The 12,295-nt window shown below is 45.8% G+C and overlaps 1 protein-coding gene across 1 annotated transcript in view; it reads left to right on the top strand.

The window, feature by feature from the left end:
• The window catches only part of Clnk (cytokine dependent hematopoietic cell linker), a 167,866-nt gene that overhangs the window by 82,751 nt on the left and 72,820 nt on the right, over positions 1-12,295 (top strand). Inside the window, exon 4 of the mRNA XM_021163546.1 lies at positions 8,423-8,451. Coding sequence (XP_021019205.1) covers positions 8,423-8,451 — 29 coding nt within the window. The remainder of the gene's footprint in view (positions 1-8,422; positions 8,452-12,295) is intronic.

Here is a 12,295-nt window from a genome sequence, read left to right as displayed (position 1 = left end):
TCCAGTCCTGACTTCCTTTGGTGATGAACAGCAATATGGAAGTGTAAGCTGAATAAACCCTTTCCTCCCCAACTTGCTTCTTGGTCATGATGTTTGTGCAGGAATAGAAACCCTGACTAAGACAGCTCCATTGACAACAACCGTTTCTCTTGTGTACAATTTCCCATGAACATAGAGACTGAAACACACCAGTGAGATCTTTCCAGCTGAGACCACACTCAATCAGTATCCGGCACTGGCATGCACCAGACACCATAAAAGGAGTGTGTAAATTCAAACATTCACAAGTTTGATCTGAATCAGACATCTGTATCCCTATTTTTAAGTATAGAAATCAGTCTAAGGATGTAGCCCACTGCGGTCATCATCACAGAAATAGTAAGTCTGGATAGCTAGATTTGAATTCAGAACTGAACTTCAAAGCCATTATCACTACTGGACCCTAACGATCAGCACACAGCTGATCTTCTCTGTGACTCCCCTTTTAGGGATTCAACCAGCCGTAGGTCAGAAACACTCTGCAGTGAGCACGTGCAGTGTTTTCTCTTCCTTATTCTGCTGCCTATCAGATGTTCACACCATGCCTATATTGTATTAGTTACTGTGAGTAATCTAGAGAGATTGAAAGTCTAGATGGAGTAATGCATACGGTTAGATAAACACAAATATCAAAGTATTTATTAAAAAGAGATTCAAGAGCCATAGATTCTGGAATCCATGAGGTTGAGGAAGCAGTGGCCTGAAGACACCAATGGCAAGTGTGCTTGGTTTTCTGTCCCTAAGCATCACTAATCTACTCCTGTTGCAAACCCCATCAAAGAGGAGCATGGGTATCACAGGACTGGTTATCACATCATATCTATGATAAGGGTGATGTCTCCTGCAATGATGTCTCTAGAGGCTGGGCCTGGCACCAGCCATCTTAGCATGCACTGGAACTCAGAAAGGTACTTTCTCAGACTCTGAGATCCTGTGAGAAGTGCAAGCATTGAGGGACAGTCCCCTGTGTTTACATCAGCCCTCCTGTGACTCGGATGCACACTCAGATTCAAGGACCTCAGTTTTCCTGCTCGAGCCTTCGAGCCCAAGTGAGAGGCTTCTGGTCTCGTCTCTGTGCTTCCATTCTGGCTGAACAGCATCAAATGGATGGAAGGAAGAGGATATCATGAAGGACGTCAGTGGCTCTCCTACTACAATCATTTCTGACTCTTACGTGGGCCTCCTTAAGGAATGAACAAAACACAGCTTTGGCCAAGAAGATGCTTGATCTCTGCTGGGGTGGGAGGGTTGGGGATGCAAAAACAGAAAGGCAATAAGTCCTGCACATGGCAGAAGAGAAGCTGGCTCTGTAGGGACCCAGGGAAATGGGATCTTTTGGTCAACTGAAGGTCTAGCCAAATCCAGACTCCAGCCAGTAGCAGACCCAACACTCTGATCTCTGTCTTTGCTTTCCACAAAGCAATTTCCCTTTCCTGCTCCAAACCTGTTCTCCAGGGAACAAGTGGCAGATGGCTGTGACATCTCAATACACTGGAAGGGCAGTCCTCACCCTTAGGAGTCAAGGACACCTACTGCTATGCCCCTGAGACATGTAAGAACGGGAGTTGGCTAGCACTGTTGCCTGGCTGCTCTTCCAGACTCAGGTTTCATCTTGCCAAACACAGCCGCTCTGGGGCTTCACAGCACTGGTGAGGGTCATTTAGTGTATCCACTCCATGGTACAGAAAATAAGCTTCCAAGTGACCCAACACACTCTCTGAGGATGCAAGCATCCACTGGGGTGTCTGTCACCTTTTGTCTTAGCCACACAACAAGCCCTTAGTAGTAGGTGCCAGGATAAGCATCCGATGAAAGGGACCAAGGAAATGTAAGGTGAAAGTTAAGTCATGACAGCGTTGTAGTGCTGAAAACCCTGGTTATTGGACACATCACTGTGCCCAGAGGCGTTTTCAGTGTCAAGTGTATACTGGATACATTTAAGTGGATGGCAGAGAGAACTCTAACCTGGGGACAAGGAAAGAGGGGATTGGGAATGTAAGGCAGAGACCAAGCAGAGATCAAAAAGAGAAGGAGAGGATTTCCAATTCTTCAGACAACTGAGGCAATGCCCCAGCTAAAATGGGTGTGACAAGCCATCCTGCTGTCTGACTTGCCTGCGGTAGCACCCATCCAGGTGACCAGCTCCATCGTCAGTTTTGAGTCTTTGTCAGAAGCATTCCCTGCTAATATGAAGAGGACCGCAACACTCAAGAGCATGCTGTCTGTCCTCAGAAGTTCATCAATATAAGTGGCATGTAAATAATCGCATGTAGCTCTCTAACTTTGCTAAGATATATCACTAGAGCAAGAAGTTGCACAAGAGCTGGAAGACAGGTGATCCAGATGGTTACTGGGGTAAGGGAAAGCTCAGGGACATATGGGTGGTACCATATGTGAGGACTTCTCAAGCCATTTGCCCCAAACAGTGTTCACAGGAATTAATCAAATAAAAGCATTCTGGACTTCAATAGTGTAGAGTATATGTGTATCAGCATAGCCACAGATGTGTATAGTTGGTATGTCCAAAAGAGGAAGATTCTAGAAACTCACCATGGAAGTTTGAAAAAACAGCAGGACCATTTGTTCACTTATCAAATAGAAAGCTGATACAATTTCACCTTGAATAAATTTCACTAGTTTCCAAGGACCATGGGACCCTCCCCAGTCTCCACTATTGTGAAAATGTAGACCTTCCCCACTCCAAGGGAATTGGTGTAGAAGACTACTACTATGTTTGGATATTCTATTAGCCTCGTTGTGATTGGACGTGACTACAAAGCGTTTCCAAGCCTACATCCTCATGGGATGCCTCGGACCCATGCCTCCTTGAGCATGTGCGCATGGCTTGCATTCTCTCACCCATTTACTCAGTCCTGCTCATTCACCAATATGCCTGTACTTACAGACCAAGCTCTGGGCCCCAGACGAGGTGCCCATCTCCTTTTATGGACCACTATAGATAGTCTGAGAATTCAAGATGGGCTCTGTTCCAGTTGTATGGTTGAATTCAGTCAAACAAGGGTGGTGTGTACATCCAGGAAATACAGGAGATTTTTGTGATCACTTGAGAAATAAGAAAGGCACTTGCATCCATTCGTTATGCTCTTCCCCCATCCCCCAAGACCATTGGACATCCCAGCTGGCCCCTTTCCAACCACTCTGTGTGTTCCTAGATTACCTTACTGAGACACACTTTTGCACATCTTTGCCACGCCAAACTTTCCACTGTACACCTCCAGTCACACCAGCCTGCTGAGTCCTCCAGGTTCTCCACCCTCTGACTATTCCGTGTGTATCCAAACCTTAGGCCCATAGTTCTCCAGTGAGAACTTCCTCCTCTAAACAGGGTTCACCAGTCTGGGTGTGGAGCACAGCACCTTTGGCTCCAGAGGGAATCAATCATCTTGTCACCCACCTGCAAAATGAAAGGAGTTGCTAACATCTCTAATTCGCCATCTGGCACAAGTGTTCTATGAGAGTCTGAGGATGGAGGCAAAGACACTGTTCCTCAGGACAGACTGTGTGAGTTCATTTTTTTTTCAACACACTCAGTTCCCAATGCAGACATTCAAATTAATAGGGGGGAAAGGACTGAACTCAGAAATTGTGTTCTCTTTCACTTCTCTTTATATTTAAAACGAGTTTAGTACCTTCTAACCACATCAGCTGTCTTTCAAAAGCTACAGAATTTTATTCCGGAGTAACCTTCCAATTTTGTGAAGAGCGGTTAAATAAGATGTAGACTTAGAACCAGTAGCGCTTGGAAGCTTGGGTGATGAAAAAGGCTGATGATGTAAGATCACATGAATCACTTCCCTAAGGGTTTGCTACCAAATTCCAGGGAGCAATGAGTTATTAGTCTCTATTCCAGGAGTTCAACCCTGGAGACAAGGCTCAGTCCCATCTCCACGGGACCCAGAAAACACACCCGTGTTCCCGTGGATAGGAGTACACTGTCTGTATCCTCACATCCAGTGTGCCAGGCAGCAGGAGAAGTGGGGGAGGGGAGTGTTTGTTTTAGTATTCTTTAAAAATTAAAGCTCATTAAATGCATTCAATTATTTAAAAGAATTAAAAATTAAAAATAATTCCAGATTTAAAATTGATTTGTAATAAGCTTTCATATCAGAAAACCACAAACGTGTGAGGGCAAATCTTGATCATCCTATAGTTTGCGAAGTTGCCTGCCACAGTGATGACACCTGCCACACATGCAGGAAATGCAGAGGAAGGAAAAACCTGCTTCCTTCAGGCCCAGATGTGAAGGGAAGTCTATAGCTGGAGAATGAGGGCAGAGGATGCTGCCAGTCTTGTGCTCTTTCCAACTGTGGTCCATTTGCACATGGTTATGTTGTTGATGCTGTTGACAAAAGGAAGCCAGAATACATCTTGTGATTCCCTGGCAAGGGGCAGCTTGCTAACATGCTGCCCTCACTGGAGCCCAGGCAGAGCATATCAAATCCCCACAAAGTCAGCTAGCAGCGTCTTTCATTCGTCACCGTCGGCTGTCAGGCTGCAAAGAGCATTAACACGGGAGCCTTTCCAGAGAGCTCGGCAGCTGCTAGTGTCAGGATGATGTCCACACTCCATCCAGACAGACCCACAATTCCCAGCCTCCTTCTTCTTCTATTTCCGGTAACAGTGCCAGCCTCCCCACCCCAAACTCATTTTTTTCCAGTTCTCTGGATCATAGCAGCAGGCTCAGCTGGAATAACGGCCCCCTTCCCTGTTTTGCTGAGACTTCCTCTGCTAATTCACATGCTTGCATTGACGCACAGAGGGCCACTAGGGTGCAGAATCCCCCGAGGACATGACATATGAATACCCGACTATCTTGTGGAACCCCACCCAGAGTGAAGCAGATCAGCCACTTTCAGACAGCCTTGGCAATGGGGAGGATGCTTCCAGATGCACAGCCTTCTGCAAGCTGTGTCGTTGCTCTAGGCTTGGGAATAACATGAAACTCAGGGTGGAAACCTGACTCTGGCAGTAGTTTGTTGTGCCACTCTAGGCGGGTTAAGTTTTAGTTACATCTGCTGAGTAGAAGATAGAGATCTCATTGGCTTAAAACCTATGGCAGAAACCAGTATCTACTGCCTCCAAACATGTTCTCCCATCTCTGTGTATAACTATTACTTGGTATGACATAAAAACCCATAACATGAGATCAGCTCTCAAACATTTGAGCTGTGCACACAGCTCTGTTAGTTATGCGCATGCTGAAGCTACTAAACCACCCCTAAGACCTATTTTCTTGTAAAAACCAAAACACTGTACCCTTAAATGCTCCACCCTTCTCCTGCCCCCCAGGCAGCCACCCTTCCTTTCTGTGTCATCAGAACAGCAATGCTGGATAGCACTAGGCTCTTCACAGCACCTGCGTAGTAACACCTATGGCTTTCTGGAAGTCAAAAGGAAAAGTGAGGACTGGGCTGTTACATATCTGCAGTCCCAGCACTTGGGGGGCTGAAACAGGAGATGGGGATTTCAAAGCAAGGCCAAATGGGCCTTGTCTCAAAAAAAAATCTATTAAATGATCAATCCAGAAATCTAAACTAAAAAAAAAAAAAAAAAATTGCATTCGAGGGAAAAAAGAAATTGAGAATATAAGTGTAAGTGTGTTAACCTCTGCTGAAAAGATTGCTCAGTGCCCAGACAGGCAGGCAGACAGGCAGACAGATGAGCAATGGTTTTTTGTCATCTTTTGTTCACTTGTATACCAAAAGGCCTCATCCCAGAGTCCAGGGAGAGAAAGAACACTACCGTGGCTCAGGTCTCAACTCTCCTGCCTAGCCTTCCATTCTAAGATCCTGGGGAGGCCAAAGGCAGAAGGCAGTGGGTGTTGAGAGTCCTCCCTGGGACCTGCAGAAGACTTTGCCTTTGGCATAGAAGTTCTTACATACATCTGGCCCACTTTAGAATCCCTGCCTGGAGTCAGTCCCTTGGATATTTGCTCCATTACTAATGAACTCACTGGCCACGGTCATAGAAACTCCTTCTATATTGCACATGTCATAAGTTACATATCTGGACGCCATGATCTCCAGTGGGGGTGGGGGTACGGGGAGAAGTTGTGTATCTAGGGTGGACAAGAGTGTGTTAGCAGGCCCCACATACAGAGTTTTCATCTCACTAGGTAATTTACTGTTCGTTTCTGCTGAAGCTCGGCATACTTGAAAGGGCACCAACTGCTAACCACAGGGCTCTGGGCTGCAGATGCATGGTGGCTCCCCCGTGAGACTCAGCACATCCCACAGGCTTGGGGAGGGAGACAGCCAGGCTGGAGTAGCAGCAAAGCTTAAAGCAATTTCCTTGCCTCTCAGCAACTGCCTGGATTGGGCTATTTGTGCATCCCTGTGCCCTGTTTCTTGTTTGGAAGGGCATCGGCTCCCCAAGGTCATTTGGAAGATGAAGTTAGGGAAGGGGCAGTGTCCGAACAGGCAGTATCCGGACTCCTGAGCTCCCGTTTCCTGGTTACTAATGCTTCATTGCTTAACTATTGTGTGCCCAACATCCCAGCCACAGATAGGCCTCATAAATATTTACACGCAATGTGTGTTGCGATGCTCAATTAATTGCAGCTGTGACGCACTTAGAGCGCCTCGGAGGAAAGGTGTGCAGAGAGGGCCAGCGGTTATTAAAGGCGCAAACAAGTCAGCTCACGGAAGCAGCAGTCCTTGGAGCTTTCCATTGCCCTGGGGTTTTTCCGGCCAGAAGCCAAGTCTAGGGAAAAGTTACACCCAAGGGAACGCCGTCCAAGGGTGACGTTTGTGGCTACGCCAAGAGCTTGTCATCAGAAAATGAACAAAGATGTGCCCAAGTGACTTACCAAAGAGGAGAGGCGTGTAATTATTCAAACGTTGTAGCCATCTCAGAAACAAAATTGGAACAATAAGGATCAAGTGTCAAATAGGGTAAAGTGGGGTTGGAACATGGATTGTGGTGGTGAGACACAGCGGGCAGCCACTTCATGTTCAATGGGTAAAAACATAAGTTAATATGAATCAATACAAAGCCATCCAGAAAGCATCTGAGGAATGTGCAACCAGGGACTGAGAATGCCCCACTCTGGTGCTTTCTTTGGACTGGATTACTGTCTGCCCGCTGAGATGCTCAGAGATGAGACTGAAATGCAAGAAAGGATGGGTTTTGCAATCTTGTTTATAATACTCAATAATTAGCAAGAGCCTAAATCCTCTCCAAAAGTGCCACAGTGGCCAACAAATGTGTTTTTCAATAACACTGCGTAATGAATAGAGTGTCACACTCACATGAAGACATCTAAACACCTATGTGCCTTAATGTGTGCATAGAGCACTGATGCTATCCTGACCACCTGAGTTCCATGCCCAAAACCCACCCAAAAGGCCTACTGCTGTGACTGGCATCTGTAATTGCTGCCCTACTAAGGGGAGATGAGAAGTGGAGACAGGGGCATTGCCTGGCAGCTCTTAGGACAGGTCATCCTAGAGCAGGAAGCAGAGAAATGAGGTACCTTGTCTTGGTAGAGTGGAAGTAGACAACCAAGTCCAGAGAGTTATCCTCTAATCCCTACATATGTGCCATGGCAACCACACACACACACACACACACACACATACACATACATACACACACATGCACACACATGCACCCACATTATTCATGCATATACATTAATACATTGTTTTGATTATAAAAGTATGCTTGTATCCTCATTACAGACATACACATAGGAACACGGTATTGATTTTTTCTTCTTTTTTTTTTTAATGATTTTTTTTCCTTACATATGTCTTCTATTTTCTATACCATCTCTAATAAAATGTTACCTCAAGTCTACAGTTATATAAACATGAAGAGCTTGCTTCATGTTTGTATTACACAGACCGGGGGCTGGTAATTGCTCAGAGGATAAAGTGCTTACCTTGCAGAAACCTGAGTTCTAACCCACATAAATAAATAAATAAATAAATAAATAAATAAATAAATAGTTTTTAACAAGCAGGAAGCAGTAGTAGGTGACTAGGTGACTAGGTGACTATACTCCAGCACTGGGGAGATAGGAATGAGATGGTCCCTGGGGCTCATTGGCCACAGCCCGGCCTACCTGGTAAGCTCCACCCCAACGACAGATCCTGTCTCCAAATGTCAAAGCCAACTAAGGAACAAGCTGAGGTGTCCTTTGACCTCCACATACATGCTCACACAAGGGTACACATCCATACACAAGTACAACTGTTTACACATGGACACTCGTGCCTGTGCACCTGCACACATATGAACACACTTGCCCAATCTGCACAGAATTAACCACGGCATGCATCTCTTGAGTGTTCATTCTTTTGGAGCCCATGATGGATTCGGTAGCCAATGCTCATGTTTGTTCTCTTTCCTACCCTAGGTCATGGCCAAGCCTCAGCAGTGCCAGAGGTGAGTCATGCGTCCTGTGTTCTCTAAGTGATGCAATGACAGTCTAGCCCATCGGGCTTTCCTATCTATTCTTTTCTGATTTTCTTTCTTTGATATACATGTGAAGGAGCAGTGGCTGTCTCTCTCTCTCTCTCTGCCCAGCTCTAATGTCTGGGCCTCTATGGAGAAGACTCGGACAGCTTGGGGATGTCCTTCACTAAGGTGACTGGTACTTGGACATTGACAACTGGAAGGCTAGAGCCCTTGAGCTGGGTTCAGCTTATAACACACTGGTGGCAGAGTTTGCATACCAAGAGGGGAAGCCTAAAGAACAGCAACTCAAGGGGCCAGGACAGAAGCTACAGACTCCCAGTGGTCTAGCATCTGGAGCATCAGTCCAGTGTAGTTCTGGACGACAGGCCAGGTAAACACATTAGCCTAGCTTTCAGAAAACTCACTCATCTCAGATGGCTGTGTTTCCACTGACAAGAATGGCACCCGGTAACATGCATCAACTTCTTGCAGCCTTTCCCTCCTGCTGCCCCAGAGCACAGCTGGTCTGTCAGGCCCACAAATCTGCAGATGTGTGGGGATCCCAGTGGTCACTCATTAGTTGTGCAGCCTTGAGCAGGGGGCTGCTTTCTGAGCCCAAGTTCCTTCCTCTGTGAAGTAGGTACAGATCTGAGCTATTCACTAGCACCCAGTCAACTAAACTAAACTCTCTTTGACAGGTTTCTCTCCCACCCCCAAAATGGGTGCAATAGAAAAATAGGAAATCCCATAGAACTCCACTAGAAAATTGGGACTTAGATGTGAGGCTTGAAATAAGAGAGAAATGGAACAGTAGGCTGGAAGAAATGTCAAGGGAATGGGTGAATCTTAGAGAGCTCTGTACCTGGTGTGGAGAGGTACCTTGCAGGTCAGCTTACGGCATGCACCGTGCACCCAACATGGGCTGCAACAGAGTAGCACAAAAGCCAAGGTGCAGTCCCAAAGTGAAGCAAGAGGCTAACCAGTGGATGATCCTCAGCACCCGCCTCCTTCCCTCCGGCTGCCCTGGTGCGTTCCCCTCCAGGTCAGAGTCCTCCAAGGTGGATGCCTCCAAACTGTTCTAGAGTCTTTGGTCTCAAATATGCAATCTTTTCAACACCTTTCATCCTCTCCCATCATCCACGGGAATCCTGGAAGAGACTAGGACATTGGAAGGGGCTTTGTCCAGAGCAATAAAGCTGTTAATTGGATACATGAGCTGGTAACTTGGAAGCCATGTCAGTGTAGCTAGCTATATAGAAACATAAAAAAAAAAAAGAAAGATTTTTAAGAAATCAACAGAGATTAAAAAAAAATAGCTTGCCCAGACATAGGTGCTATCACAGACCACTGGAATGTCTGAAACACTCTGACGGGCTTGAAGTAACTAAGGACATACATGAAGGTTGACATAGGGGAATGGCTCTCTCAAGACAGCCACACACACCCTAGGTTTTTTATGGTGTTTGCATTTTCCCCTATGTTTGTCCTATGTTTTCTTTATGTTTTCGTTAAAAACATAGTAGGTCATCCATGAGAGCGGGTGCTTTGCAGCCTTAACTGGGGGAAGCCCATTTGTGCTCATGAAATTGTTGACAACTTGTTCATAAAGAAGCAGGCAAGATAACCAGAACCCCGGAGCTCTTGTCTCTAGCTGCATATGTATCGAAAGATGGCCTAGTCGGCCATCAATGGAAAGAGAGGCCCATTGGACTTGCAAACTTTATATGCCCCAATATAGGGGAATGCCAGGGCCAAAAGAATGGGAATGGGTGGGTAGGGAAGTGGGGGGCGCTATGGGGGACTTTTGGGATAGCATTGGAAATGTAATTGAGGAAAATATGTAATAAAAATATTAAAAATCAAAAAAAAAAGAAAAAAAAAGAAGCAGGCAAGAAAACAGCGTGCACAGTGTGAACAGGTATATTGATGCACACGGTGAAGAGTGGTTGTGTGTGTGTGTGTGTGTGTGTGTGTGTCTCACAGGATGTTCACAATATGAAAAGATACACACTGCTGTGTTGTGTCTCTATCTATGTATCTGTGTGTATCTGTAAGTATGTATCTCTGTGTGTCTGTCTGTCTGTCTGTCTGTCTGTGGTTGTCAGTGTGAGTGTCTGTATGTATCCCTCTATTTGTATCTGTGTGTCTCGGTGTGAGGATGTCGGCAGTCAATCATTTGTATCAGTTGTGTCAGTGAAGCAACACTGCTTCTATTTTGAATGTCTGCATCTTATAATTCCTTCCACAGAAACATCCATTTTTATAGAGTAGAAACAATGTCTCAATAGCTGAGTGTTAACAAAGTCCTCCATGGACAGATACAGTGTGGCGTGTGAATGATGGGTCAGTGTAGCTGCCCCTCAGTGGCATGCATGGTGCTACACTGTCCAACAAGATGAACATGTTAGTTATCTCCTTCCTGTGCCTAAGGAATGAAGTTGTGGACAAGTGACTACCTTATTTGGAAAGTGTGTCTGTCCCTCTGTCCTAAGTCTCTATAGTCTTGGGGTTGAGGAAAGGTATTTGTTGATTCTATTAAAGATACAAAAAATTTCTTTTGAGGGAAACATTTGGGGTTTTTTATTCTAGTTTTCTAAGGTAACCAGTGTTAAAGGTTCATATCCCCCCCCCCCACACACACACACACACACACACTTTAAAAAGGAAAAGTAATAAAGATTTTTAAGACTGGGAACCAAACCAGCAGGTACAAAATATGTGGGCCTCTAGTGCCCTCTGCTGGCCAATTCTATGCATTGCAGCAACTGCTAAATGAGCAGGATATTAACCCTATTCTCCCAAGACTTCAGAACACTACTGGATAGGAATAAATCAAGAAGACAGTTGAGCCGGAGTGAGGCTCTCGCCACATTCCTAGAAGCACAAAACGCAGTTTGTGGAGTTGCCTTCAAGATTCAAACACAGCAGAAGAATCCAGTCAACAGCCCACCCTGGGGTTTATACTTTGGCTGGCCTTTGCTGAATCCAAGGAAGTATCACTAACTCCAGCGCAGGAAGCTGTAGAATGTGATTTAGAGAACCACTTGCTGAGACAGAGAAAGGAAAGAAAGCTCCGAGTATCTAGAAGCTTCTGTCGGTGGTCTAGACAGCCACAGTGTTAGTCCAGGACTCCTGAAGAGCTCCTAGGAGTGAGGTAGGCTGCCTCTCCTTCCCACCCATTCATTCATCTGTCTAAGCAGTCAGCCAGTTTTACCCCTGGCCCATGGGACAACCACAATAATAGAGAAAGAAAACATTAAAGTCTGACAGACCCAACAAGGAAATGTGCGTTATAAAAGAAGAGATGAAAACTTAGGGAAGGGGGTGACTTTCCAGGGGCTGCTGGTGAGAACATTGGGTCTGTGCCCCAGATTCCAGCGAGTTTCCTCTCACTGTTTGAGATTTCTGAATTCCCAGTTCTTGGTATCAAAGGGGCTGCAGATGAGCAAATAAAGCTGGAAGACCCAGAAAAGCTCGCGCCAGGCATCTTATAACCTTGCGTTGGACTGATTTCATTGTACTCACATATAAATAAGATTAACTGGGCCCAAGAGAAATTAGATGGGCGGGCAAGAAGGCAGCAAAGGAGAACTCAGTCCTCCCCACCCCCAAAATGCACTTCGGGTTGTATAGCAAACAACTTTAACCTCAGTCTTTTGGCCCTTACCAAAGGGATCACCAGAAGTTAGTGGCCACTAATCCCTGAGCTTCACTGCCGAGGAGGAGCCAGCTTGAGGAATCGCTGTGAAAGGTCAGCAGGGCTACCGGCTTGGGCTGAGTGAGAAACTCCTGGCTGCTGGACTGAACTTGAAAAGACAAACACAGAGGACAG

This window comes from Mus caroli, chromosome 5 (assembly GCF_900094665.2).
Source record: "Mus caroli chromosome 5, CAROLI_EIJ_v1.1, whole genome shotgun sequence".
Lineage (NCBI taxonomy): Eukaryota > Metazoa > Chordata > Mammalia > Rodentia > Muridae > Mus > Mus caroli.
The sequence above is the reverse complement of the archived record's forward strand: the minus strand, read 5'-3'. Positions and strand labels throughout refer to the sequence as shown.